The sequence below is a fragment of the Vulpes lagopus genome, chromosome 11, assembly GCF_018345385.1.
Source record: "Vulpes lagopus strain Blue_001 chromosome 11, ASM1834538v1, whole genome shotgun sequence".
NCBI lineage: Eukaryota > Metazoa > Chordata > Mammalia > Carnivora > Canidae > Vulpes > Vulpes lagopus.
This window is the reverse complement of record NC_054834.1, coordinates 73,646,366-73,673,448: the sequence shown is the minus strand read 5'-3', so window position 1 is coordinate 73,673,448 and position 27,083 is coordinate 73,646,366. Positions and strand designations below refer to the sequence as shown.

At 58.5% G+C, this 27,083-nt stretch overlaps 5 protein-coding genes across 8 annotated transcripts; 2 read left to right on the top strand and 3 right to left on the bottom strand.

Annotated features, from left to right (window-relative positions):
- The first annotated feature begins 1,364 nt into the window (after positions 1-1,364).
- Positions 1,365-6,865, top strand: RPS6KB2 (ribosomal protein S6 kinase B2). Of its 4 annotated transcripts, XM_041722251.1 has the most exons (15): positions 1,365-1,502; positions 1,819-1,859; positions 1,954-2,074; positions 2,346-2,414; positions 2,911-3,058; positions 4,090-4,147; positions 4,250-4,350; positions 4,478-4,568; positions 4,652-4,742; positions 4,873-4,980; positions 5,519-5,581; positions 5,724-5,801; positions 5,891-5,998; positions 6,110-6,222; positions 6,446-6,865. In XM_041722251.1, exons 1-15 carry the CDS (start codon positions 1,431-1,433, stop codon positions 6,630-6,632), a joined length of 1,449 nt encoding a protein of 482 aa, XP_041578185.1. In that variant the 5' UTR covers positions 1,365-1,430; the 3' UTR covers positions 6,633-6,865. The 4 variants fall into 4 exon arrangements, with proteins under 4 accessions (XP_041578185.1, XP_041578188.1, XP_041578187.1 ...); XM_041722254.1 differs by lacking the exon at positions 6,110-6,222 and having other exon boundaries at positions 6,446-6,617; XM_041722253.1 differs by lacking the exons at positions 2,911-3,058; positions 4,250-4,350.
- A 117-nt stretch (positions 6,866-6,982) lies between these two features.
- LOC121471454 (protein tyrosine phosphatase receptor type C associated protein) lies at positions 6,983-9,431 on the bottom strand. The gene is made up of 2 exons (XM_041722255.1): positions 9,076-9,431; positions 6,983-7,811 (listed from the first exon to the last, which is right to left on the bottom strand). Exons 1-2 carry the CDS (start codon positions 9,076-9,078, stop codon positions 7,191-7,193), a joined length of 624 nt encoding a protein of 207 aa, XP_041578189.1. The 5' UTR covers positions 9,079-9,431; the 3' UTR covers positions 6,983-7,190.
- A 153-nt stretch (positions 9,432-9,584) lies between these two features.
- CORO1B (coronin 1B) lies at positions 9,585-14,923 on the bottom strand. Its single transcript, XM_041722250.1, has 11 exons — positions 14,808-14,923; positions 13,829-14,031; positions 13,467-13,589; positions 13,221-13,350; positions 12,859-13,040; positions 12,652-12,771; positions 11,888-11,992; positions 11,662-11,807; positions 11,352-11,409; positions 10,203-10,481; positions 9,585-10,035 (listed from the first exon to the last, which is right to left on the bottom strand). Exons 2-11 carry the CDS (start codon positions 14,027-14,029, stop codon positions 9,910-9,912), a joined length of 1,470 nt encoding a protein of 489 aa, XP_041578184.1. The 5' UTR covers positions 14,030-14,031; positions 14,808-14,923; the 3' UTR covers positions 9,585-9,909.
- Positions 14,924-19,458: 4,535 nt separating this feature from the next.
- Positions 19,459-20,868, bottom strand: GPR152 (G protein-coupled receptor 152). Its single transcript, XM_041773743.1, has one exon. The coding sequence runs from the start codon at positions 20,866-20,868 to the stop codon at positions 19,459-19,461; it is 1,410 nt and encodes a 469-aa protein (XP_041629677.1).
- Positions 20,869-23,484: 2,616 nt separating this feature from the next.
- On the top strand, positions 23,485-26,669 carry CABP4 (calcium binding protein 4). The gene is made up of 6 exons (XM_041723611.1): positions 23,485-23,856; positions 24,260-24,290; positions 24,374-24,517; positions 25,955-26,064; positions 26,397-26,544; positions 26,641-26,669. The coding sequence occupies exons 1-6, from the start codon at positions 23,485-23,487 to the stop codon at positions 26,667-26,669; spliced, it is 834 nt and encodes a 277-aa protein (XP_041579545.1).
- Positions 26,670-27,083: the final 414 nt, after the last annotated feature.

Below are 27,083 nucleotides of genomic sequence, written 5' to 3'. Positions count from 1 at the left end.
TTGACTGTGAGCAGAGGCCTGCCATGGTCACCCACAATGGGACCTGAACCTCAGGGTCTCTGGAGGGTGGAATTACAACAGAGGGCCACATCCAACCAAATAACTCTCCTCCAGCCTGGAGACTCCTGAGTTCTGCCCCCATCTGAGTTCATTTTTAGCCTCCCCATCCAACTAGAATGCACATTTGGACAGCCTCCAACGTCAGAACTCATCCAAGACCTAGTGTGCCCAAACTCACCCCTATAGAGCCCCATTCAACAAGAATTCATGCCCAAATCGAGAGTCACAGAAGAGGTTTGGTGTATTCATTCATACATTCATTACTTTAATGAAGTTTTATTAAGTGTCTATTCTGTACCAAGCAGCAAAATTACTGAATGTACTTAAATTGGCTATGGAGCAAACTCCAGCACAAACCCGTATTTACGGGTGGATCGATGAGACCCAACACCTTTCTGGCAAGAACCAGGTAAAAAAGTCCAGCCATGACATGAGCGTGGAGCAATCACCCGGTAAATGCTCTGACTTGGAGAATCATTGAAACAGGTGTCACGTTAGGGAGACTGTGATGCAGCCACCTCTCTTTCACGGGGAACAGAGATGCGACCTGCCTTTTGCCACCCAGCCAGCACCCAACCACCCAGCCAGCACACGGCTTGAACAAGGATGCGAATTAAATTTGCACCCATACTTGGGCAGCCCTGGTGACTCAGTGGTTTAGCGCCGCCTTCAGCCTTGGGTGTGATCCTGGGGACCCGGGTTCGCGTACCATGTCGGGCTCCCTGGATAGAGCCTGCTTCCCCCTCTGCCCGTGTCACTGCCTCTCTCTCTCTCTGTCTGTCATGAATAAATCAATGAATCAATAAATGATTTATGATAGACACACACACACACACAGAGAGGCAGAGACACGGGCAGAGGGAGAAGCAGGCTCCATGCCGGGAGCCCGACGTGGGACTCGACCCAGGGATTCCAGGATCGCGCCCTGGGCCAAAGGCAGGCGCTAAATTGCTGAGCCACCCAGGGATCCCCTAAATAAAATCTTAAAAAAAAAAAAATAAATTTACACCCATACCTGCATGTACTTCTGCCCCATCCAAACTCAAACTCTTCCTACAACCAAGATAAGCGCTTTCCAGGCCTCCCTTGTTCGGCGCCGCCCCCGGGAAGCAATGCTGCGAAGACCGAGGGTTCTGCATTAGAGCGTTAAGCCGGAACTACAGTTCCCGAGAGGCCTTGCGCCGGACGCCATTTTTTTCTCCCGGCCAGACTAAGCGGCCTGCTGGAAGGAGAGGGAAAGCCTCTTGCGTCATTGGCGCGCGCGGCCGCGGTCGCAGAGTGATAGCGTACGGCTTCCCCCGCCCCGCCCCCCGGGCTGTCAGTCTGAGCGCGGCCAAGCACCGCAAAGGGCCCGCCGGGCCGGCGCCGCTATGGCGGCCGTGTTTGACCTGGACTTGGAGACGGAGGAAGGCAGCGAGGGCGAGCCAGAGTTCAGCCCCTCGGTGAGTGGGCCTCCCGGGCGCGGCTCGATCCCGGAGCCGATCCCATTCCCCAGACGGTGGAATCGCCCTGGCTTGCCCCCAGAGCGTCTCAGAGCCCAGCCCGGATTAAGCTCTGGTCCATCCCGACTTCCCCCGACCTGTCTTCCAGGCCCCCGCGCTTGGTCCTCCCTTCCTGCCCTCGGCCTCTTCTTCCCAGTGCTGGCCCATCGCCCGCCAGCTCCCATTCCTGACCCCGTCCTCTCCTGGGCCAAGTAGTCCAGCTCGAGGGGGAGGGATCCCGTGCCTTCCTTGGCTCTTACCCCTCGGTTTCTCACAGGACGTGTGTCCCCTTGCCGAGTCGAGGGCGGCTGGCCCGGAGTGAGTGAGGGTTGTGTTGGGGGAGGAGGGAATGGGCTGGGGAGGGAGACACGAGTACTGGAGCCTGGCCCCCATTAACTTCTTGTATCAATAGGCCTGTGGGACACTGTGAGGAGGTGGAGCTGACTGAGACCAGTGTGAACCTGGGCCCTGAACGCATCGGGCCCCACTGCTTTGAGCTGCTGCGTGTGCTGGGCAAGGGGGGCTATGGCAAGGTACTGGCCCTCCTTCCTCACTGGTCTCCCTGCCTCAGCCTTGCAGCAGCAAAGGGTCTCAAAGCAAATTAGACTTATAAATCAGCAGAGCCTTCATAGAACGCTGTAAAGGAGGGGAAGGCAAATCATCTCAGAATCAGACTTGGCATCTTTACTGCCCCACCCTTGGGTGGGCCTAGGCCTCTTGGTCTCAAGGTCAGAGCTTCAGGGTGGAGCTTTGTGAGGGTAGGATGTGGAGAGGGAGGTTGATCCTGTCTCCCCTGCCCCACAGGTGTTCCAAGTCCGAAAGGTGCAGGGCACCAACTTGGGCAAGATATATGCCATGAAAGTCCTGAGAAAGGTGAGTCATTTGTTCAGCCAACAAATCCTTGCTTGGTGGCTGCCATTCTCCATGCACTACTCCAGGCTTCCGGAAGACAATAGTGAACATGATGGAGGAGATGGTCCCTGTCTTGGGCATTGGCTGGTTTATTGTCAATGATGGTTATATTGTTTTGCAGTAATTCTCAACTGTGGGCAATTATGCGTCTATATTTTTGAGTCACAACTAAATAGGGATGCTACTGGCATCCAGTGGGTCAAGGCCAGGGATGCTGCTAAACATCCTACAATGTATAAAACAGCACCCACAACAAAGACTTATCTGCCCGAAATGTCATTAGTGCCAAAGTAGAGAGGTACCTCTAGAGGATAAATCAGTCCTTGAGAAGAACAACCACTGATAGTGGAATTATGGAGAAATATAATGGAGTGATAAAGGGTGGCAGAAGGGTAATGGCTGGAGGGACTAAAAGAGCCTGAGGTGCCCACCTTCTGATTGATCCCCGCCTCTTCAGGCCAAAATTGTGCGCAACGCCAAGGACACAGCACACACGCGGGCTGAACGGAACATTCTAGAGTCAGTGAAGCACCCCTTCATTGTGGAACTGGCCTATGCCTTCCAGACTGGTGGCAAACTCTACCTCATCCTCGAGTGCCTCAGTGGTATGAGTGGGAGCCCAGCCAGGGAAGCAGGGCCAGGGAACCAGCCAGGAAGCACTGGGAGCTCTGGGGGAAGCCCGGAGAGATGTGGTGTGTAGAATGGCTAGGGGGCCCCCACACCCATCCATCCATGCATCCATTCGTTCGTTCGTTCGTTCATTCAGCAAACGTCTGTCGAGCACCTATTGTGTCCCTCACCTGTATTGGGGGTGGATGGGAACAGTTGGGAGTTTGTACAGTGGCTTGTTTTGTCCATTTCCACTCCCCCTTCATGGCCTGTTTCTCACTCCTGTGTGCCCTGTGTCCAGTTGGGTCCCAGATCTGGTGGTTCATTCTTAGCAGTGTCCTCCATCCTCTCCACTCTTGTGAAGGGAGGGCATGGGTCACGATTGTTTCCTAACTGGACCTGAGGCCTGCAGCTCACCTTCTTCCATGAACTCTCAGGGTCATTATCTCACCACGGAATTGTGCCCAACGTTCCTACTCACAATTACAGGGCTCTTTGTAATGGCCCAGATGAAGCCTGGCCTCCTTGGCCTGGTGCCCCCTGTTGGCTGTGAAATGGTTGGGGCCTGCTTCCCACCAGGTCTTAATCTGCACAGATGAACCCTGTGAGCCCCAGTCCCCAGGTCCCATCTCAGCACCCCCTCGATTCTGTTACCGCGGACTGTGTCCCCTCACGTTGGGATTAATTTTGCCTCCTCTGAGACTTTTTGTGTTAAGCTCTTGGAGCTATTGCCTCAGTCTGGCATATTAGAGCACTTCTGTGCATGTCTGTCTCCCCATTAGACTGAGCATCCTGAGGGCAGTGGCTGGGTCTCTTCATCTCTGTGTCCCCAGCTTCACCCAGCACAGGGCCAGATACCGAGTAGGCGTCGGTAGATGTTTGCTGAATTGAATTGAATCCCCACGGCAGCTCTGTGAGGCAGGTAGGGCCGGAATTTTGAGTCCCACTCTCCCCAAGAAGAAACCAAGATTCGGAGAGCAGAGGCGCTGGTTCCCAGCACACAGCTGCTGACGTGTTTGTGTCATAGGCGGTGAGCTTTTCACGCATCTGGAGCGAGAGGGCATCTTCCTGGAAGACACAGCCTGGTAGGTGTTACTTCCTGCCTCTCCGGAGGGGCTCCAGGGATCCCCTCCCCCAGAGCCCAGCTCCACCCCTACCCTTGCCTTCACCCTATCCTGTGTCTGCAGTTTCTACCTGGCAGAGATCACCCTGGCCCTGGGACATCTCCACTCCCAAGGCATAATCTACCGGGACCTCAAACCTGAGAACATCATGCTCAACAGTCAGGGTGCGCATGTGTGCACGCACCCCCACCTTGTGCAGCTACATACGCTGGTTCGGGATCTGCAGGGAGGGCTGAGGAGCATGATGCTGTGGGCCAGGGCCCTGATCACTCCCTCCAACATCTTTCTCAGGCCACATCAAACTGACAGACTTTGGACTCTGCAAAGAGTCGATCCATGAGGGCGCTGTCACCCATACTTTCTGTGGCACCATTGAATACATGTAAGCAGCAGCTAGGTGGGACCGGGGGTCGGGAGGATGACAGGAAGGGCCCGACCCAACTGATGGTTTCACCTGGCTCCCAGGGCCCCTGAGATTCTGGTACGCAGTGGCCACAACCGGGCTGTGGACTGGTGGAGCCTGGGGGCCCTGATGTATGACATGCTCACTGGATCGGCAAGTCCAGCCTCCTGGGTGGGGGGGTAGGCAGGGCGGGGGCTGAGAGGGGGGGTCCCCATCTGGGAGCAGGACCAGGACCAGGGCCTTGGGGGAGGCTCACAAGTCTTTCCTCCTCTGCCTTCTCCAGCCACCCTTCACCGCAGAGAACCGGAAGAAAACCATGGACAAGATCATCAAAGGGAAACTGACGCTGCCCCCCTACCTCACCCCGGATGCCCGGGACCTTGTCAAAAAGGTGGGCTTCCCCCTGCCCCCGGTCCAGCCCCCAATGTCTTCTAGGTCCTCCTTGGAATCCTGAGTTTCTCTGGGCAGTGGGACACCCCTGCCTGTGCAGTTTGCCTTTAGTATGAAGGAACACTGGCTTTGAGGTCCAAGACGCTGAGCTTGGACCTTAACCCTGGGAGACCAGCTGCTGACCCTGCACACATCCCTAGTCTAAGTCCTAATCAGCAAAACATTCACGATGAGCTAGCTGCTCTCCCATTGAGAAGGCATTCATTGGGGGTAAAAGTGGGAGGCTAGGTTTGGAGATTGGATCCCACTGCAGTGGCCTGGATGGGGTGCTGTTGCAAAGGCTTCATGGAAAGGGCCCACTAGACCAAATCTTGGAAGTCCTAAGGTTGTCATAGGTGGAGACCACGCTCCAAAGGCCTTGTCCCCACCACTGCACACATACCCCTCCCCTGTCCCCACCCCAGCCAGCCTAAGAACTCAGAGGAACATGCAATCAGTGCCTCTCCCCCAGGCCCTCACCCTCTGCCCTCGCCCTGCAGTTTCTGAAGCGGAATCCCAGCCAGCGGATCGGGGGTGGCCCAGGGGACTCTGCTGATGTGCAGGTGGGTCTGGGACCACTAAGAGGGAGCAAGGCTGAGCCCCCAAAAGTTCCAGGGGGGCAGGTAAGGCCTTAGGGCAGAGGGAGTTACTGAAGGAGCCAGGGAGAGTGAAATGATGAGATGTTTGGGGGCACTCTACCCACAGAGGCACCCCTTCTTCCGGCACATTAATTGGGATGACCTCCTGGCTCGCCGCATAGACCCCCCTTTCAGGCCCTGTCTGGTGAGTGGAGGTCCCTTGGTCTGGGGGCAGGTGGAAGGCCTGTCTTGGATGCCCCCTAACCTCTCCTCCCCACTCTGGTCTGCCCACAGCAGTCAGAGGAGGACGTGAGCCAGTTTGACACCCACTTCACACGGCAGACACCAGTGGACAGTCCAGATGATACGGCCCTCAGTGAGAGTGCCAACCAGGCCTTCCTGGTGAGGTCCTGGGTGGCCTGAGGGTTATGGGGGCACGGGCAGGATTATGGCTAAGGAGTGGTGGACACTGAGTGTCCCCTGGCCCTGCTTTTGCCCCACCGCACCCTCCAGGGCTTCACATACGTGGCACCTTCTGTCCTGGACAGCATCAAGGAGGGCTTCTCATTCCAGCCCAAGCTACGCTCCCCCAGGCGCCTCAACAGTAGTCCCCGGACCCCAGTCAGGTACCACAGGGCAGAGAGGAGTATGTAGTTGGGCCAGAGGCTAGTTCTAGCTTTGGCTCTGCTGCTCCATCCCAGGGCTGCCTGGGCTGAATCTCAGCACTAGTCTCCATTTTTCGCATATACCACCGGGGACCTCACAGCTTCTGTGCCCAGGCAGGTGGGGAAGTCGGCCCTCTGACCCTACTGCTGGTAGGGGCTGACTCAGCTTCGGTTTCCCCCGCAGCCCCCTGAAGTTCTCACCCTTTGAGGGATTCCGGCCCAGCTCTGGCCCACCGGAGCCCATGGAGCCCCCTCTACCTCCTCTCCTGCCGCCGCCGCCACCACCACCATCAAGCACTGCCCCTCTCCCCATCCGACCCCCCTCGGGGACCAAGAAGTCTAAGAGGGGCCGTGGGCGCCCTGGGCGCTAGGAGGATGGGTAGCTGTGAGGGCAAGCAGGCCCTAGGGCAGTTCCAGACCCTGGAGGTGTGTCTAGGGGTACGGGAGTGAGTGTGTGTGAGAGCATGTCTCCGTTGGGGGTGGCTGTGCCCCTGAACCGTGCCCATGAAGGGCTATAGGCTGTGGCTGTCAGTGGAGTGGCCTCACTGCCCAGCTGGTCTAGTTGAGCTGTGCCCTTGAAGAATTAAAATATTGAATCATGGCACTCACCTGGCTCTGCCCTTGGATTTCTGAGGGTAGGATTGGGTGGGGTTGGGCCAGCAGGAGCCCCTGCCTAGAGACGGGCAGGTTACAACAAGACCACAAAGCCGGACCACAGAGCCACAGGGCTGGAGGGGTTTTATTTCAGAAGGCTCTCCAGTGCCACTAGGGATGGGTGGGCTTCCTGATGGGGACAAGGATACACAGCTTTGGGGACAGAACTGGTAGGGGAGCAATAGTCTGAGACACCCTGTGTGGGTGACAATAGGTCCAGGGCAGCATGGGATGCAGAGGCACAGTGGCAGGGATGTGACACACCACAGTGGCTCTTACAGTGCTGTGACGTGGAGGCCCTGGCCGCCAGCTGCTTCGGCGCTGTCGTCCCAGGCCGCGCTGCCAGCAAAGGCGTGCAGGTCGCTCAGCAGGGCCTCAGCGCTGCCCCCTGAGCCCGCTGGCCCCTGGGAACTGAGGCCCAGGCCCCCTCCGGTGTTACTGTCACGTGCTTCCTCGCCTGGCTCTGGGACCTGCTGTGGGCGGGGCCCCTCTCTGCATTGCTGATCCTCTTCCTGAGACTCTGTCTCCTCCAGGCCACCAACCAGATGGTAGTCCTCTTCCACATCCTGCTCGTCCTGCTGCTGTTCTGGGTCCTCATCGGGTAGCTCCACCTTGGCCTGGGCCCGGAGCCAGCGGCCTGGTGGGCTGGCCCAGAGGAGGCGGCGAGTGCGGCCCCATAGTGCGGCGCCCAGGCGGGCTGGGTGGTAGTAGCCCCCTGAGTCGCGGCTGAGGCGGCGCCAGGCCAGTGCCAGGCCAGTGGCCAGCAGCAGTAGCAGCAGCAGCAGCAGGACAACAGTGACAGAGCTGGAGCTCTCACTGTCCTTGGCACTGCTGCCTGAGCCCAGGACCCCTGGCAGGGCCAGCAGTGTCCCGAGCCCAAGGGCACAGGGCAGGTCCTGTGGGGAGACAGGCAGGGGCTTGTCACCTGGGCTGGGGGCAGTCAGACCAGGTGACTCACTCCTTGGTTGCCTTATGGGCCAAATGGGGACAATCAAGCAGAAAAGCCCAAGTTTTTACTCTGTCAGTAAAGTCCTGGTCCTTTGAGATGCAGCCATGGAGCCTCTAACCCACTCCCTGGCCACCCCACCTTCACTGTCTGAGCCTGCACCTGCCTACAGCCTGTGCACTGGCTGTTTCCTCTGCTCAGCATGCTCCATCCCCCGAGAGCCACATGACTGCCGGCTCACATCATCTCAGGGCGGCCGAATCTGACCTGCAGCGCTGCCTTGCCTCTCACCCCTACAGCCAGGCTCTACCTGCCTCTCTCTCGTACTTCTCACACAGCGTACAAGTGCTTCTCGTTACTGCCCTATCTGCCCCACCAGAGCAAGCAGCAAGGAGACAGGGGTCCTTTTGCCTCAAGCACTTAATTTCTGGCACACACCATAGGTTCCTGGCACACATGGTAGCTGCTCAGTAATTACTGGTGTGTCAAGACTCTATGGGTAGGGGTGGGGGTAGGGTGGGATGTGCAGGGAGGGGGGTAATCTGCGAGGCTGGCGTTGGGGTTGGCTCTTTCTGAGGCCTGGATGGAGGGACCAACTCAGAGACAACTGTTTACCCTCCACTTGGCCAGGTCTCAGGACGTGGGTTCCTGAAACCCCTCTTCCTCCCACCCATGGGACTGCCTCAGCTACTGCATTTCCGTTCAGTCTGGTCCCTGGGGGCCTCAAGCCTGCAGGGCCTGGGGCTGGGGGAGGTGGGTGCAGCTACCAGAGGAAGCCTGCGGTTGGAACAAGGCAGGTGAGAGATGATGGGGGGGGAGGGGTGTGGAGGTTCAAGCAAGCCTCCCCTTCACCCCAGGCTCTGTTTGCCCAGGCTCCAGGAACACAGGTAAGTTCCATGCCCAGGTTCCAGCTCCCCAGCAGAACAGGTGAGAGGGTCTGCCAGAGGTTCCTGAAGGGGAGCTGGGCCTGGAGAGGGGTGCTGGGGGCACACCTTGAGTCCCAGGGAGGTCCAGCTCTGAAGTGAGATGAGGAAGGCCCAGCTTCTGCCCCATGCTTGCCCTGGGTCTCCCACCTCTGCCCTCGACCGACTGCTCCAGCTTCTGGAACCCCACGTGTGGGGGGGGGGGTGTCCTCCCTTAGTGCCCAAGGCCCAGGCAATCTAGCTCTGACCTGTTGCCCCCACCTCAGGACCCAGTGGGCTCTTGGTGCTCACCATCAGTCCGCCGGCCTTGGTGCTTGAGCGCCCGCCACCAGCTCTGGCTGTGTTCAGTAGAAGTGAGCTCTGGCGTGCTCAGCTGCAGCTAGGGGTTACTGGGCGCTTCCGCTTCCTGCCCACAGTACCCCACCCAACCCTCCCTGCCATAGGCCCCTGCTAGGGGCCACAGGCCTCTTAGGACCACCCTAACCCACACTAGCGCGTCACAGATCTCTCACCTATTGAGGCCAGGGCTGTGGGGCCTGTGGCTAGGCCTCCAGGGAGAGGGACTGGACACCAGCTCAAAGCATGACACAGTCCTGGGCTGGGTCCACAGGTCTGCGGCCTCAGTTTCTCTAGCCGGCAGAATTCAGGGAAGCAAGGACTGGGGGATGAGGTGGGGAATGCTAGTGGCCCCCAGACCTTTCTCACATCCTTGGGTCCCTGAGGGCCTCATCTGTCCCCAGCATTACACACTTCCTTTCCCAGCTGCCTGCCCCCCAACCCTTGTAGAGGGCAAACCTGACTTTTAGAAAGAGAATTTTATTTGGAATGAAAATATAGAAATTGTTTCTCCCACTTCCTCTGGGGAGGGAGCAGGGCTGGCAGGTGGTGGTCCCTCAGAGTATAAGCTTGCCTTGATACAAAAATCCTCCCTAGTAACAATGACAAGAGCCAGGCTGCGAGCCCCGGGTCCATGGGATGGGTGGGTGTGGACTGCTCCTGAACCTGTCCCACAGGCCCAGGGCAGGAGGCAGCCAACAAGCGGTGTGACTTGCCAGCAGAGGCTGGGTGAGGAGGGAGCTAATAAAGAGGAAGTGAGGGGGAGCAGCATCCCCTGGGCCTGTGGTCCTACGCATCCCCATTCTCCATGCGGCCCAGCTGCTCCTCCAGGCGACCAATGCGCTCCCCCTGCTCCTTGACCAGCGCCCTCAGTGCCCGAAGCTCCTGCATCACCTCGTCCAGCTTCCGCGCCTCCTGCAGGGACGTGGGGGCCAGGAGTCAGGGGGTGCAGAGCTGCAGTTATCCCCAAACCCCCTGGGCAGGGGACAGAGCCCCACAGACAGGCAGTGAGAGGTTTAGGCACACACAGCAGACCAGGGCCACCAGGGTTTCCTGACACCACCCCGACCATTGGCACATACCCCGGCTCCGGTGAGGCCACCGCTGGGGATGGAAGCAGGGACGGAGGTGGCAGATGTGGAGGCCCCGGGGCGGGCTGAGCTCGGGGCCAGGGCAGGCCGGCTTTCAGATAACACGTTGCGCCTGCTGACCTTCAGGTCCCGCTGTTTACTAGGCACGTAGGCCTCCCGCAGGGAGATGAGGATGGGGCTGGCATCCCGCCCGCTCACCCATTCTTCTGCCTCCAGGGCTGCCTCAGGCCCGGCTGTGTCAGGGTACAGATCGTCCTGGAAGAGGTCCGACTGGGCAGGGGATGGGAGAGGTCCAGGTCATTCGGGGGCCCAGGGTAGCTACCTCCTTGTCACCCTCTTTTGTCTGGACCCAGGGTAGCTACCTCCTTGTCACCCTCTTTTGTCTGGACCCAGGGTAGCTACCTCCTTGTCACCCTCTTTTGTCTGGACCCAGGGTAGCTACCTCCTTGTCACCCTCTTAGCTTCCAGGTCTTCACCCTGTTGACCCATCCTCCAATGGCCTGACCCCGAGTGGCCACTCTAAAGCACAAATCTTTCGTTTCACTTCCCTTTGAGATACGACTTCTCACAGCAGCTTTCCCAACACTCCTAAGCAGGGGCCAGCTATGTGGCTTTGTGGGATTCTGGGAGCCCTGCAGCCTCATTCACAGCTCTCCTCCTTCGGAGTGCCTGGCATGCTGAATGGCATGCTCAGTAAACACTGGCTGGAGAATGAAGCTCGTCCAAGGTTCTTGGCTGGGCATCTGAGGCCAGGCACACGTGAGCTGATCCTGTCTTCATGGGAGTCTCCCCTACAGCCAGACTCCCATCCCTCTTTCCTGCCCTTTGCCTGACCTAGGCCCACCCTAACCATGCTCTTGGTCCTGCCTGGCCTGCTACAGGGAGTCTGTCATGGCTGCCCAGTGTCTGTTTCCTGTGGCTGTTCCAGAGCAGGGCCTCAGCTCATTCTGTCTCATCCCTGCTTGTCCTCCACCTGGAACAGCCCAACCCCTGGCTAAATGACAAAGGCATCCTGGCATCTCTCCAGCCCACTGTCCACATCCACACTCAACCACGTCCCGTTCACAGGCCTCACTCCAGTCGCCCCCGCCTGGCCTGTCTGCTGGGGAAGGGAGTAGGCAGGGGACCAGGCGACCTCACCTTTCTTGGCACAGTCATGACAATGGGCTCACACTTGCGCTCATGCAGTTTGTAGAACCTGGGAAAGGGAGGGGAGGGAGGAACCATGGGGGGAACCTCCCCATCCTCGGCTCCCCTGGCTCCTGACTCTCTGCTTCAAGGCCTCACCCTAGCCCTCCACTGTCTGACCTTCAACCCTGGCCCTCCTGTGGGCTGGTTCCTGTTCCTGAGCAGCCTCCAAAGATCTGATCCCTCACCCTGGTCGGCCCTGGCCTGGCCTCTGCGGCCACATCATTCCCCTGCAGCTGGCCACCCAGGAGGCCCTTCTTACCGGGCAATCTCGCACTTGCTGACCTCCAAGCCCCTCTTAGGCATGCTGCCCATGCCCCTCTGGGGCTCTTTGCTGGTGAATGTGTTCAGGAAGTGGATATAGGGGGGCTCATCTGTGATCTCAAAGTACCGGATGCTAGAGTCACCCTGTAGGGGGGAGGAAGCCAGGGTCAGCACTCAGACAGCCAGCCCTCTTCCCTGCCCCATCAGCCCTGGCCAGACCCCACCTTGCCGCAGACGTAGACCACACTGGTATCCGGGTCGTAGAAGGGCAGCAGGGCCCCATTGCTAGAGTCCAGCTCCTGGAGGGCCATGGGTTCCTCCAAGTTTTCCTGGCACATGGGATGGTGGGCAGTCAGGCCAGGCCGGAACCTTTCCCTCTCTCTCCTCACCCTCCCCGCCCATCAGGACTGGCCCCAGGCAGCCTCCCACGCCTGCTGGCCCTGCCTCCACCATGCCAGATGGGTGCTCTCCCACCTTCCAGGACCCCCTCCATTTCTAGGATCTCATTTTCCCAGCCTGCTCCCAGGCCACCAAGAAAGCCCCTCCTGAATGGGAGCTGGGGATGCCTGGCAGCACGACCCTGTCTCAGAAGAACCCACGGAGGTCACTGTACAGAAGCACAACAGGGCTGCGGGACAGAGCGCCCTTGGAGAAGGGTAGGGAGGCCTCCTGGAGTAAGGGGGCCTCTGTGCTGGGCCCCAGAGGGCAGCCAGAGGGGAACAGGCAAGCAAAGAAAGGAAGGGCCTCTCAGCTGGCAAGAATGATGTGAGCTAAGGCCTGGAGAAAGCTGGAGGCAGCAGGGGAGGCTGGAGGGCGAGGGGCAAGGATGGAAGAGGCTGGCAGGGTTCCAGGTCCCGAGAGCCTCAGGTGCCAGGCTGAGAACCTGGGACCCCCAGACCTCTCCAGGGTGACGCATGCCCTCCCGGGCCAGGATGGGGTCCAAGTCTCCACCAAGCCTGTCCCCTCAAGGCTGGCCATGGCCACTCACCGGGTCCCACAGTGCCAGCTGCCGCTCGCTCATGCGGCTGAAGCCCGTGGTGAACACTTTGCCATCTGCCAGAAAGATGGCCCGCATGGGGCGGGCCCCTTCATGGGCCTTCTCCCTCTCCTATCCGGGGGACAGAGTGGTCAGTGCAGCACCTGACAGAGCCCCTTGGCCTGTCCACTACCATCCTAGCTCTCTGGGGCCACGTACCGCCACCAGGGTGCCCCGGCGGGGGTCGATGATGCGCACACTCTTGTCCTTGCATGCAGAGCAGAAGAGGCTGCCGTTACGGTTCCAGCTGACGTTGTAGATGAGGTCAGGGTGCAGGCTGTCCAGGCGGTACAGTTCCTCTGCAGTGCCCACGTTCCAGATGAGCACCACGTTGTCACAGCCTGCCGGGCAGGGGGCCGTCAGCCCAGCAGGCTGGCCTTGACCACCCTCCTGGGATACCTGGCCTCTTGAGCTCTGTGGGTCTCAGCTTTACCACCTGTCAGATGGGCCTGGGAGAGGGTGTGGGTTCCGGAGCTGCGCACAGAGAGGGGCAGGGGGGTTGGGGGGCGGGCAGAGCAGACCTGCACTGAGTAGCACGTTGCGGGCAGTTGGGTGCCAGGTGACAATGCCCACTCGCTTGGTGTGTCCCTCCAGCACCACCACTGGCTCTGTCAGTGGGGAGGTGAGCCCATTCTCGGGGATCTGCCACACCTGTGGGAAGGGTGGGGTTGCCAATTGAGGCCTCTGCTTGGCTGTGCTGCCAGCAGCCTCGAGCCAGCCTCGAGCCACACCTGTGAATCAGGCCTGACCACAGCGCCGTGCCTCACCATGACTGTACAGTCCTCCGAGCCGCTGGCAATGACTTCATCGTTGTGGGGACACCAATCAATGTCCAGGACAGGTCCTGTGTGTCCACATACCGTTGGGTAGGCCTTGTCGATGCGGCCCGTCTGCGGGCATGAGAGGAGCAGTCAAGGGTGTGCAGGAAATGTTTGTTGCCTCTGACCCTGACTCGGTGGCAATAAAAAACTTTTTCCATCTGTGCTAATATCTCTTAGGCAATAAGTCTGGATTATGACACCTGCCCAGCAGTGTGGGGATGGGCAAGATAAAGAAAGTGAAGCGAGGAGAGAGGCCTGGAAGGTGTGGTCAGGTCTCCACTCCTTCCCCCAGCCCTGATGGGGCCCACCTTGCTTAGAGGGAGCACCAGGAAGGCACCCCCGCCGCTGGCCTCCACGATCACAGCCAGGAACCTGGGATTGACTGCGCAGAAGGTGCTGTCCCAGGTGACACGAGACACTCGGATATCTTCATAGCACTGGTCATTCTTGACCGGCTGTCCAAACACATGCCGGAATTTGCTCTGCCGAACCACTTTGCGGAAGGACATATCTGCAGGGTGGAGAGGCTTGGGTCAGCCCTCACCCATGCCAATAACGCCCAACCCTCCCAGGGCTGCATGAAGGGAGGTGGGAAGGATGCATCCTGGGGCCTGATCACTGTCTCCCTCTTGGCTTGCAGTTTCCCCAGTTACAGAACGGGGTCACAGGTGCAGACCCTGGCTGCCACCTACCAAGGGGGCATCTGAGATGGAGAGGGAATGCATTGGCCTAAGACCCACAATACTGAGACCAGAGGGGTTCTGCAGGACTCTACCCAGGCCCCTCCCTAGCCCTGGTATGTGTGGGGGAGGTGGGAAGTGATGAAGCCAGGGCAAGCTTATAGTTCTTCTGTGGGACCTAGTCCGTTCCAAGAAGGTTCCTTCAGGCCAGGATTTGAAAGTTAGGTGAGGGGGAAAGGTCTCCAATGTGGAGCCGCGCTAGGCCCCAGTTCTGAGCCCCCGGGAATGTGCAGTGCCTGCAGGAATGTGCAGGGAGCTGCAGGGAGCCCCAGGCCGGGGCGGTCAGGGAGGCCTGACCGGGCTGGGCGGGGGTCAGGATGCCGCTCCCGGCCGCAGAGCATCCCAGGGCGCCCTCGGAGCGGGGTCCAAGGTGAACCGTGGGGGGAGACGCTGGGCAGCCACAGGGGCTTGGGGCTGAGGGTGGAGCGCCGCGGAGGGGAAGGGCTCCTCGGACACACGACCCCGCACCCCAGCCTCCCTCGGCTCCGCCCCCGCAGCCTCATCCGGCCCCCCGCCCGCGCTCCCAGCCCCGGCCCGCTATGCTCACCGGGGACGCCGGGGGCTGCGGCACCGGCCTCGGGCGGCTCCGGATCCTGTTCTCTGGGAAGCAGGAAGCGGGAATCAGGAAGTGACAGAGGAGCCCGGGCCAGGGGGTGGGGCGGGGGCTCGCGGGGGCGGGGCCGAGGTCACGCGCGGAGGGGCGGGGCGGGAGGCTGCAAGCGGAGGTGGGGAGCGCCCGGGCCGTGGGGGCGCAGGGGCGGGGCCTGGGCGAGCCCCGCCCCTCAGGCGCCCGGGTCTCTTCGGAGCGAAGGGGTGGGGTGGGGCCGGGGCCGGAGGGGCAGTGGGTGCGGGCTCCGTCCCAGTCCTGCTCCTCTGGCGGTGCCCTCGGAGGTGCCAGGATTGGGTGGAGCCCCTGCCAAACCCCCATCCCAGTGCATATTTCTGGGTCCCCCAGGCCACCCCGGACTCCAAAATATAGTATCTAGTCTGACAGTCGATATATTCACGTGCCTCTTTTCAAAGGTTACAAAAGTACACGTTGGTGATGAACATTGTAAATACAACAGCAGTGTTTTAAGGGGCACGTGGAAGGACCCAGCCAACCCACTCTTGCCGATGAACACACCCTTGGGGCCTGCCGGGCCTCCTTATTAAAAACAGGAATGGGGGACACCTGGGTGGCTCAGTGGTTGAGCGTCTGCCTTTCGCTCAGGGCGTGACCCCGGAGTCCCCGGATGGAGTCCCACGTCGGGCTCCCTGCATGGAGCCTGCTTCTCCCTCTGCCTGCATCTCTGCCTCTCTGTGTGTGTCTCTCATGAATAAATAAAATCTTTTTAAAAAATAGGAATGGGGGCGTGTCCCCTGCGAGATCCCTTGCACCTTCCTTTCTCTCCCCGACCATCTCCCACGGAGGCATAGTGGTCTGTCCACAGTTGATCCCCCCGCCTGGCTCGCTCCTGGGACAGGAACCCAGACTGGCGGCCCCAGATATACCCCATCGGAGTCCATATCCTATTCCGGGGTGACTCAGATGTTCCTCGAGGTCTGACAAGCAGAATCTGCCCCCTCTGCCTGGGGCTGGTGCCACCTCCCTCACTTTCCCTGGGGTGATGATGGTCAGGGTGTCTTTCCCAGAAAGAGAGGTAGGTGGGAAGAGGAGGAAGAGCAAAGCCAGAAAGAGTCTTATCTGGGGCTGCAGGAGGCCCCACTGTGCATCTCAGGCAGGCTGGGGTTTACACCCTATTCACCCCCCATCCTACTGCCTGAGGAGGAAACAGCTCAGAGGGGAGGGGTGCCTGCTCCAGGTCACCCCACCAACATTTAGTCCCCATCTGTTTGGCTCCAAAGTACTTGCTTCCACACATCCTGGGGGAGGCAAACCCTTCCAAAAAAGGACAGGAATGAGGGTGCTTTGGAAGAGGGAACACAGCCACTAAGACTCTCTCTCCATTGTGCCCTCCAGGCAACAGCCAGGGTTGTCTAAAGCCCAAACCAGACCCTTATCCCAAACCCTCCTCTTGCTCCTTATTGCCACACTTGAAATAATGCCAGTAGTCAATGTGCGCCACCCCCCCCCACCCCCATACGTTACCTTCCTCTGTCCTCTCCCTGCATGTGGTCTGGTGACACTGATCCTCTTGTCCCTGAGACAAACCACCTTCTTTCCCACCCCAGGGCCTGGGTACATCCTGTTCCTCCATCTGGAAACTTTTCCACCAGCTGATGAAAAGGCTCCATCTCTTGCTTTCTCCAGGTCTCAGACCATTCCCCTCACTCTCTGGCCCTTACTTGTTCCTCCTGTCTCCTTGTTAATCACTATCTGATGTTATATTATATAATGATTTGCATATTTGTGTTTTGTCTGCCCTGTCCCACTAGAATGTCAGCAAACTGAGGGTAGCACTTTGTCTCGTTTTCCACAATATCCCCAGCACCTAGGGTGAGACCTAGCACACGGCGTGGGTTTAAGTCATGTACACTGAATGAATGAATGAATGCACAGCGGTCCTGAATGGAGAATTGAAAATGCTCATATTCACAACTCTCAGAATAGACATCAGGTCCCCATGGGAGGTATCTCTCACCCAGAGCAGGAGTGGGTCTCCTAGAGGGCAATGGGAGCCCAGCCCCCTAGGATGTTAGGGGTGAGGTAGATGAACTATGCAATGTCGGGATGAGCCCTTCCTTCAACCTCTCTGGCCTTGGTGGGGCATGTCTCCTCTAACACAAAACCCTCTTCTATGCGTCAGCAGTTGAATTCCTCTTTATCCCGTGAAACCCTTCATGGCACTGCTCTTTCTCCTCGATAGCAATTACCCATTATGGGTGAGATCTCCCCTCAGGGACCTTGAAAGTGGGGCTGGCCCGCTCTCCAAAAGGCTAGGTTTGGAATGGGGAACAGAGTTGGGGACAGGTGGCTGGCACTGGGGTTTTTAGTGCCTGATCTGCCGGTCATGTTGTAAAAGCTTTGGGACCGCTATCTGGGAGAAAGGGGAAGAGCATGCAAAGTGCCCCAAGGAGGACACAAGTCCAGACCCTGCTTCCAGGGAGTGTGCACCAGGGGGAGGAAGAGGCAGTCTGCGTGGAGGGGACAATGCCTGGTGGGCAGGATGCTGCCCATGGGCTCTGGCCCATGAGCGAGTGTTGATCCCAGGCCTGAGTGAGGCTTGGGGATACCCACTGGTATGATTAAGCTAATGGCTAACAATTATGCAGCACTTACTCTGTGCCAGGTAAGGATCCAAGTACTTCATAGGGATTAACACTCCTAGGAAATGGGGACCATTAATATGATACCCATTTTAGAGTAGAGGAAATTGAGTCCCAGAGAAGCCAAGAGCCATGCTGAAGATCCTACAGCTGGTGAGTGGTGAAGCTGGGATTCAAATAACCCCCAAAGGACACCAGAGGCCATGCCGTGAACCCCACCCTTGTGTCTCCAGAATGGAAGGCTGACTGAAAGGTCACCTAACAAGTGCTCAATAAATGAATGAATTTAGCAAATTCATGCCTGTTCAGAAATCTCTCTCCTGCAGCTTTGGCATCCATAGTCCTGTTACCAGGAAATGCTGGTATTATGCCCCTGGCATTGGCAACCATTCAGGTGGCTTCCACCCCTGGGGCCAGTTAATGACACCAGCAGCCCTTGCAAGGGGAACATTACCATCCCATTCTACAGAGGAGAAAACTGAGGTGAAAGGGGACCTAGCAACCAGAACCCAGATCTCCCTGTGCCTCTTCAGACCATCTGCACTGCCTTCTGCCTTTTTCAAGTGGAAGCACCCCTGGAAGGGCAGCACAGAAATGTCTGTCATTTATACCTACGGGTAGGGGCAGCTTTTAGCTGCTGCAGGTCACATCGCTGAGCTAAGGGCTAAGGACTGGAGTGGGGGTGGGGGTGGGTTAAAAGGGGAAAGGGCTCATGGTTTTGGAACACAGGATGGTGAGGGAAAGCTTGGGGGGGGGGGGTGGCCAGAAGAGAGCGCTGGTGTGAAAGGGAAGAGGGGGGCGGAAGTGATAACTTCAGCACTTCCTACTTTTTCTTGCAGTGTCTGCACCTTGAGAGGGAAGAGGTGGTTTCTGCCCCAGATGCTGTGTGACCTCCTGGGGGCCTATACCGTTTCTGGAGCCACTGGTCCCCAGAGCTCTCTGTTTAGACATCCTTGCCTCTCTGCCTGTGGGCTGAGTGCACAGAAGGGGCTCCACTGGAGGCAGGACCATGGTGGGTGGAGGTGAGGGTGGAGGGAAGGTGGACCCTAGTTGAACCCCTGAGTGGAGAGAGCCAACACGGAAGTCCTCTGGAGCCATCTAAGGCACAGACTCGGCCCTGTATTCTCTCAGGGCCCCCGGGGTTCTGTGGCCCAGAACTAGTCATGGGCACAGCTGACCTGCCCCAAAGCTCACAGGACCCCAGAGGCCCAGGCCAGGTGGCACTTCCTCCCCTGCGGGGACACCTCTGGATGGCAGTGAGTAGTTGGAGAACTTCTGCTCACTGAGGCCCTACTGCATGCCAGGCTCTAGCTGAGTGCCTCACTTGCTTTCTGACTTAATCCTCACAATGGCAGATGTAACAGAAGCTCAGAGGGTGAAATGGCTTATCCAGAGCCACCAGGGCCTGAGTGGAATCCCGTTGCCTTGCAGAGGGAAGTCCTGCTGGTCTCACTCCCCGTTGGGGGCAGAGGCCTGGTAGACAGGGCTTGGCCGTGCCAGGCCAGCCTGTGTGGGCTCTAGGGCCCTAGGGTCCTGCTGGCTTGTGAATGCCTTCCTCCGCAGGGCCTCCCTCCTCTGGGTGAGGCAGGGAGGACAGGAGGGAGGGAAGGATGAAAGGGAGGCTCAGCTTCAGCCCAGGGAAGTTACCCCTGCTGGCTTTGTCCTGCAGCCTGAGGTAGGGGTCCAGGCTGTTGGATGGCAGAGTACAGCAGGTTAGCCCTGGCTCCGACTGCTGAGCCATTGGGCATAGGGGCAAGTGTGGAAAAGCTGAGTGGGACCTGCATAGGGACACGACGCTCACGACAAACTGCCTGGGACTTTTGGTGCTTCATTTTCACTTCCCCAAAGTCCTCCTGCCAGGCCCAAGGGACCAGGTGGGGTTTTCCATGGTGACTTCCTCTACAGCTTCCCTTCTCTCTGACTGGCTGGTTCCTCTGCCTCCCCCAAACTCTTCCACTGCCCTGATGGGCCTGGGTTTTCCGGGACCCTCACGTGGGGCCTGTTCCAGGAGCCTCCTCTGAGGGGACACTGGTGGGGCCTTCTCCGTCAGAGGCAGCAGGCACTGCTGGGTTCTCAGGGGCTCCTGGGGTGGGATCTGTGGATGGAGCAGAAGAGACTTCATCACAGGGTCTGGGGGCTGAGCTGGCAGGGGATCCAGGGGCCTGGGCCTTCGGGCTCACTTGGGACTGGGCCACAGAGTCCACGTGGGGCTGGGCCTCATGGTTCACCTGTGGCTGGCCTGAGGAGTTCAGCTGAGGCTGGACCCCAAAATCTGACTGTGGGGGAGCCACAGAATCCAACTGGGGCTGGGCTGCAGGGTCCACTTGTGGGGGGGTCACAGGGTTCCCTGGAGGCTGGGCCCCTGCCATTGGCAGAGTCTGACCCTCAGAGTCCACTTGGGCCTGTGGCTCAGCCGGCGTGAGGCTGCCCGGCCGTTCTTCACACAGAGCCGCGGCAAAGGAGGAGAGCACTGCATGCAGCAGGGCACGGAGGTCAGCGCTGGCCAGTAGGCAGAGGAAGGGGCTGAGACAGCTGTTGAGCAGGATCAGATAGTCGGAGTAGACCAGGGCTTCCCAGAGCAGGTAGCCGGGGTAGATGTCCCACAGGAAGGCCAGGTAGAGCAGCTGGGCCACGTGGTAGGGCAGCCGCAGGACCACGTAGGTGGACAGAATGGTCTTGGCCACGCGGGCAAAGCCCCGGCAGGCCGTGGGCCGTGGCTGGTGGCGGCAGCAGGTCTTGCAGGCAGTGGCCTGGGTGAGCACATGGCAGACGAGCAGCAGGAGGAAAGGCAGGAATCCCCCCAGGATCTCGAGCATCCGCAGCGGCAGCTCCTCGCTGTCCCAGAAGTCCAGGCAGATGACCAGGTCATACCACCAGACGGCGGCCTCGGGGAAGACCAGCCAGGGCACACTGAAGAGCGTGGCCAGCACCCAGACCCCGGCGCACACCCAGAGGGGCAGGCGGGCCGGGCGGCGCCCGGGGTACCAGCGTGGACACAGCGCCAGCAGGCAGCGGTCCAGGCTGAGGGCGGCCAGCAGGAAGAGGCCCGAGGAGTACGACACACCCCACAGGAAGTAGTAGAAGCGGCAGGCGGCCGTCCCCAGCGGCCAGTGCCCTCCGTGCTGGATCTCCAGGATCTGGAAGACTGCTGCCGCCAGGAACAAAAAATCGGAGAGGGCCAGGCTGAGCAGGAGCAGGGCAAGCCGCGTGCCCGCTCCCTGCCGAGCCTGCGAGCCAGCCAGCCACGCCATGAGCCCGTTGGCTGGCAGCCCCAGGAGCAGCAGGGCCACCAGGAAGACCGTGTCCCAGCCACCCTGGGGGTAGTAGTCTTCATCGTCCAGCTCTGTGCGGGGCCCGTGGTCGGCAGCACCCAGGTTGGCTTCCATAGCAGCGTCCATTTGAGGTCCCCAGTGTGCCGTCGGCTACAGAGTGGGTGCCTGAAGAATCAATGAAATCACGGGGGGCTGAGTATGAGAGAGGGTGCTGTGTACCTCTGGGCAAGTCACTGTCCTTCTCTGAACCATCATTATCACCTTTTGCATAGTCAACCTCTGCCAGGAACTTTAAATAGGTCACACCATCTAGTCCTCATACAATCCATTTTACAGGTGAGGAGAGGAAGGTTCAGAGGACCAGAGATTTGCTCAGTCAGATGCAGGACAGAGGCCTGATACTCAGACCTAATCATTTTGCCACATGGAATGCTGGTGTCCCCAAGTAGACTAAACCAGAGGCTTTCAAACATATGTTTAAAGTTGGTGAATTGGGGATCCCTGAGTGGCTCAGTGGTTTAGCGCTTGCTTTCAGCCCAGGGCATGATCCTGGAATCCTGGGATCGAGTCCCATGTCGGGCTTCCTGCATGGAGCCTGCTTCTCCCTCTGCCTGTGTCTCTGCCTCTCTCTCTCTCTCTCTCATGAATAAATAAATAAAATCTTGGGCAGCCCCGGTGGCACAGCGGTTTAGCGCCGCCTGAAGCCCAGGGTGTGATCCTGGAGACCCCCGATTGAGTCCCACATTGGGCTCCCTGCATGGAGCCTGCTTCTCTGCTGTGTCTCTGCCTCTCTCTCGCTTTCTCTGAATGAATGAATAAATGAATCTTAAAAAAATAAAATAAAATCTTTAAAATAAATAAATAGGGATCCCTGGGTGGCGCAGCGGTTTAGCGCCTGCCTTTGGCCCAGGGCGCGATCCTGGAGACCCGGGATCGAATCCCACGTCGGGCTCCCGGTGCATGGAGCCTGCCTCTCCCTCTGCCTATGTCTCTGCCTCTCTCTGTCTCCCTCTCTCTGTGTGACTATCATAAATAAATAAAAATTAAATAAATAAATAAATAAATAAAGCTGGTGAATTGTTTTTTTTACTAAAATATTATAGTGGAACTCTCACGCGAACTGGATGGAGTGCTCAGATTAAAGGAGGGGGAGTGCCCCTGGGGCTCCTGGGAAGACAATTTGCAAACTGCTTGGTCAGATCACTGGAGGCCCCTTTTCATCTGGTATCCTGGTTCAAGCATTTTTAGATTCCAATAGGGGGAGGTTCAGGGTCCCATGGGCCTGTAGGGGGGTCCAAGGGTGGGCAGGAGCCTGGGCCTGAGGAGACCCTTCCCCACAGCAAGAGCAGCTCATGAACTCAGGGTGAGGTCTGTAACTCAGGGCCCAGCAGGCTGGGGGCCAGGAGGACTGTCCCAGCTTGAGCTTTTTCATCATCCTCGACCCCTAGCTGTGGCCCTGTTCTTCTCACTTCTCTGGGAGAAGGTGGTCCTTTGAGGCTACCAAACAGAGCAGGGGTAGGGGGCTCAGCAGTGTGATTAGGATGGGGTAGCTGGGACTTGAGAGGCCTGCTGCCCCTCCCATTCACCCACCCTGCCCACACCCTCCCTCATTGGCCCAGGGACTTTCCCTCGGAGGTCCAGCGCTGAGTCAGGGGAGGAGGTCGATGCCTCAGAAAGGTTGGATCCTGCTGGTGGCCCCATGATTCCAGCCCCTTGGCCTTTAGCCTGGTGGTGTCCTCTCTCCTAGGGCTCCTCCTCAGACAGACCCCACTCTGCAAGCTCCAGTCTCTACTGGATCAGAGCCCTGGGCTCCCCTGAGCCCCCAGAGGTGAGGCCTGGCTTACCTGTGAGGTGCAGTCTGCTGGCCGGAAGGAGCAGGGCGTGCCTGCTTGCCCTGCAGTCCAGCCATCCGTAGGGCCCCACGCCGGGGCCTGCTGCATGGTGCCTGGCGGGCGCTAAGGCGGCTGGTATGAAACCCAAGCTGAAAAGACATCAATCATTCATGGGGCTGCTCACTGGGAAACCCTAACCCCAGCTTAGCGGGGCCAAGTGACCAGCCAGGCCACCCCATCCCTGACAGAACCAGGTGGCCAAAACCCCCTCATCCTGGGCCCTTCTGCTTCAGGGTAAACTCTGCACCCCCCTGCCCCACCCTGCCAGGGTCCACCTCCTCTGACGTCACCCCCATGCCCCTCACTCTGGCATTCAAGGACTCTGTGATCTGGCCTCGCTTCTTCAATTTCACATACCCTCTGTTCTGGCCATGAGGTGCCCCGTGAAGGGGCTGCGTGGGCAACTCGCCCTATTCTTTCCCACCTGCCAGCTTTTGTCCACACTATTCCTTCTGACGTGACTTCCCTCGTCCTCTGGCTAAATCCTGCCTGTGTCGCACAACTGGCATTGGGCAGTATTACCCCCATCTTATAGACAAGGTGACTGAGATGTGAAATTGCTGGATCTCCCAGCTCACAAGTGATAGAGCCAGAGTTGGAAGCTCATTGCAGCCCTGTGTCCTGGCATCCCTGTTGGTGAGGACAGTCCTCTTGACCCATCTGGCTCTACCCCCAGGCAGAGGGCTGGGATTAGGGCCTGGGCTGCCTGCCTCACTTATCCTAATCCCCCTCAAGTCTCCATCCCAGGCCATCAGCTCTCAGGGTAGGGGTGTGTAAGCAGCTTTATGGTTCCTGAGAACCAAGGGTGCTCCCTGGTGCCGCATCTCTGGGCCTCGTCGTCTCTCCCCATATGGCCACAGAACAGGCAAGGGGGCCACATGGCCCAGACCTGGCCCCCAACTCTCAGAAGCCTCCTGTGGGGGTCGAGGCTTCCAGGGGTGGTGCTGAGGGCCTCCCTTTGACCAGGAAGAGGAGCAAGAAGAAGGGGCTCCGAGGTTCCCAGAAGGGTGCTGGCAGCTCTGAGGAGCAGAACCAAGTCCCTGGCTTCGAGGCCCCAGGAGGCAGCAAGAAAACCTCTGGAACTGGGGAAGGACAGGAGGAGACAGGTGCTGCAGCCGCTGGCCCAACCACCCGTCGCCAGTCCCACCGGCATCGCTCCGTCCCCCAACATGATGCAGCTCAGAAGACATACGGGCCTCTGCTTAACCGCATCTTCGGAAAGGTCAGGTGGGACCCAGGTTGGGGATGAGGGTGGAGAGTGGGGGATACACTGTGCCCTTGGACTCAACACACCCTGCCCCTAGTACTCAGGCTAGTACTAGGCCCCTAGTACTCTGCTCCAGATCCAGGAGCCTGAGCCGTAGGCACAGAGTTTCTGCAGTTTGGGGAAGGGTTGGTCTTGGGCCAGCCTGGGTATTGGGCAGAGCTAGACTTCAAACCCAGGATTCTGTGAGAGCTCTGGGCCCCAGGATCAGAAAGGGGGGTGGTCATCTCTTTTCTGGGGCCTATGGGACTTCAGTTGCCTTCTCCTGGCCATGTGGGACTGGCCCTGCCCAGGCCATCATGACCCAGGGATGGAGGAGGAAGGATGGGCCCAAGGGACATGCTGGACTCTGCCTCTCCAGGACCGTGAGCTAGGCCCCGAGGAGCTGGATGGTGAGTGGCCCTTGCTGGTGGCAGTGGTGGGTGGGAGGTGTCCCTGAGCTTGTCTGCCTGGGCCTGAACTCCCTCCCCCACAGAGCTTCAGGCTGCCTTTGAGGAGTTTGACACCGACCGGGACGGCTACATCGGCTACCGGGACCTGGGCGACTGCATGCGGACGCTGGGCTACATGCCCACCGAGATGGAGCTCATCGAGGTCTCCCAGCACGTCAAGATGCGCAGTCAGTGGCTGACCCCCACTGGCCCCAGGCGGGGTGGGGTGGGAAGCCTGGCTCTGTGCTGAGGCTGGGCAGCCCTGGTCCTCTCTGAGTCTCATTGTTTGGGGGATGACAAGAGGGTGGTGGGAGGTGGCTCTGGGAGTCCACAGGGTGATGGTAGGAGTGTGTGACCGTTTCGAGGGCATTCTGACAGTCTGACATTAGCCTTGTCGGGTGTAGGGGCAGCGAGGTCAAGAAAGGCACCAGCGATCCAAGAGAGACCCTTGAGGCTGGGTTCAGGACCCCTCTGTCTGTGATAAGATGCTCCCTGCTGGTACTAGCCACCTGACTGGCTATCTCTGTATCTCTCTGACCCTCCTGAGGTCCCTGAAAAGAGCCTCCTGAGGCTCAGTGAGGCCTAGTGTGACAGAACCCTGGCCACTCCTTACGATTAAATGTCAGATAGGCTGGCACTTGTGTGATTATCATTAGCTAATTTGTCAAATATCAGATTTCCTTCATTCCAGGACATCTGCATTTGCTTTTTCTATGGTTTCCCAAATGGGACATTTAGTGCCATGCTTCTTTTCTTTTTTGCAAAGCTGCTCTTTGACCATTGGTACTTTTTATAATGGATGGCATGGATTCTAAGATGCTATGCTCTTTTTATTTTTATTTATTTTTCAAAAGATTTTATTTATTTATTCACAATAGACATAGAGAGAGAGAGAGAAGGAGAGAGGCAGAGACACAGGCAGAGGGAGAAGCAGGCTCCATGCAGGGAGCCCGACACGGGACATGATCCTGAGTCTCCAGGATTGCGCCCTGGGCCAAAGGCAGGCGCCAAACCGCTGCGCCACCCAGGGATCCCCTCTTTCTTTCTTTCTTTTTTTTTTTTTTTAAAGATTTTATTTATTTATTCATGGGAGACAGAGACACAGGCAGAGGGAGAAGCTGGCTCCCTGTGGGGAGCCCCATATGGGACTTGATCCCAGGACCCCGGGATCACGACCTGAGCCAAAGGCAGACGCTCAACCACTGAGCCACCCAGGTGCCCTGATGCCTATGCTTCTTGAGGGGCATTTATTGCTGTCCATGGGGTTCCAGCATATAAGAGCACCCAAGAATCAATTCTCTCATCCTGGCACCAGGATGAGGAAGGAGGCTTAGTGAGTCACCCCAAGGCTATGCCCCATTGGCAATAGAGGCAGAGTTCGAACCTGTGGGTGCCTGGTTCCAAACCTTGGTCTCCTTCTCCCACACATAGGTGCTTTGCTGAGAGCACCGAGTCATCTCTCCCTGTCGTCCCTGTGGAGGATGGGGCTCCAGCCTCCTACCTGCCCTGAGGGCATGGACGCTGGACGTTCCTTCCTGGGTGCAAAGCTGGGGAGAGGCTGGCGCTTGTGATGTCCCTTCTGGGTCCCAGCCCTCTCCAATGTGACACTCTGCCTGGGTCCGCAGTGGGTGGCCGCGTGGACTTCGAGGAGTTTGTAGAATTGATGAGCCCAAAGCTCAGGGAAGAGACAGCACACATGTTGGGGATTCGGGAGCTGCGCATTGCCTTCCGAGAGGTGTGGAGTGTGGTCGAGCCGGGTGCTGGGTGGGTGGTTGGACAGCACACTTGCAGGCCTCCCACCTATGTCAGAGAGACTGGGAGCCTCAGCCTCTGGAGGCCCAAGGAGGGGTTGGAGAGGGTCCAGCTCGCTCTCAGCTGGGAGATCCACCCAAGGAGACTTCCTGGAGGAGGGGGCCTACTGTCTCAGCCTGGGAGGAGGTGGAAGGTATGGGTGGGCGGGCAGAGGTGGGGGCATCCAGACACAGAATGTGGCAAGGTGGCAAGATGGAGACAGGTCCAGGCAGAGCCAGCTTTGGGCAGGAGGGGCTGAACCTGCTGGAATCCTAGTTTGACAGGGATAAAGATGGACGAATCACAGTGGCAGAGCTGCGACAGGCAGCACCGGCTCTGCTGGGGGAGCCACTGGTGGGTTCTGAGCTGGATGAGATGCTCCGAGAAGTGGATCTCAATGGGGATGGCACCGTAGACTTTGATGGTGAGTCTCCTTCCCCTACAGCACCCGGGATGAGCCCAGCACCTCCCAGGATCCCTGACTAGGACTGGCTCAAGCGCTGCTCCTTCTTTCCTCTAGAATTTGTGATGATGCTTCTCACCCACTGAGGCTCCAGAAGGGAGAACATGCTACTCCTCTGGCCCCAGGCCAGCAGGGTTCATACTGTACACCCACCCCATGAAGCCCCAGAATGGAAGAGACCCAGCAGCCCCCAGGCTTCTTCAGTCCTTGACAACACCTGGCTGGAGAGGTGGTTCATGATGTCACCCATCTGCCTACATCCTCAGCTTCCTCCCACCTGGGCTGCCTGGAGGAAACCTGCACTCAGCTGCCTGTCCTTCTCCAGTGTGAGCAAGATTTGGATCTCTCCAGACTCTTGGGAGGTAGCAAGCTCCCTGGCACTGCAGCATTCAAAAATGGGGGACAGAGTTGGGGGGGGGATTCTGGTAACATGGTGAAATGGCAGGGTGGCTGGGTGCCTCCCATTACTTGTGTAAAAATGTTAAAATAAAAAAGTTAAC

Excerpts from the sequence above, each read along its gene's own strand:
- RPS6KB2 (XM_041722251.1), top strand. The coding sequence starts at position 1,431 with ATGGCGGCCGTGTTTGACCTGGACTTGGAGACGGAGGAAGGCAGCGAG. Across the intron at positions 4,569-4,651 it reads TGTGGCACCATTGAATACAT|GGCCCCTGAGATTCTGGTAC; the intron begins GTAAGCAGCAGC and ends CCTGGCTCCCAG. Across the intron at positions 5,802-5,890 it reads CCCCTTTCAGGCCCTGTCTG|CAGTCAGAGGAGGACGTGAG; the intron begins GTGAGTGGAGGT and ends GTCTGCCCACAG.
- CABP4 (XM_041723611.1), top strand. The coding sequence starts at position 23,485 with ATGGCCACAGAACAGGCAAGGGGGCCACATGGCCCAGACCTGGCCCCC. Across the intron at positions 24,518-25,954 it reads CCAGCACGTCAAGATGCGCA|TGGGTGGCCGCGTGGACTTC; the intron begins GTCAGTGGCTGA and ends CTGGGTCCGCAG. Across the intron at positions 26,065-26,396 it reads TGCGCATTGCCTTCCGAGAG|TTTGACAGGGATAAAGATGG; the intron begins GTGTGGAGTGTG and ends CTGGAATCCTAG.
- GPR152 (XM_041773743.1), bottom strand. The coding sequence starts at position 20,868 with ATGGACGCTGCTATGGAAGCCAACCTGGGTGCTGCCGACCACGGGCCC.
- CORO1B (XM_041722250.1), bottom strand. The coding sequence starts at position 14,029 with ATGTCCTTCCGCAAAGTGGTTCGGCAGAGCAAATTCCGGCATGTGTTT. Across the intron at positions 13,590-13,828 it reads TGGTGCTCCCTCTAAGCAAG|ACGGGCCGCATCGACAAGGC; the intron begins GTGGGCCCCATC and ends TCATGCCCGCAG. Across the intron at positions 11,993-12,651 it reads AGCTGGCACTGTGGGACCCG|GAAAACTTGGAGGAACCCAT; the intron begins GTGAGTGGCCAT and ends CCCATGTGCCAG.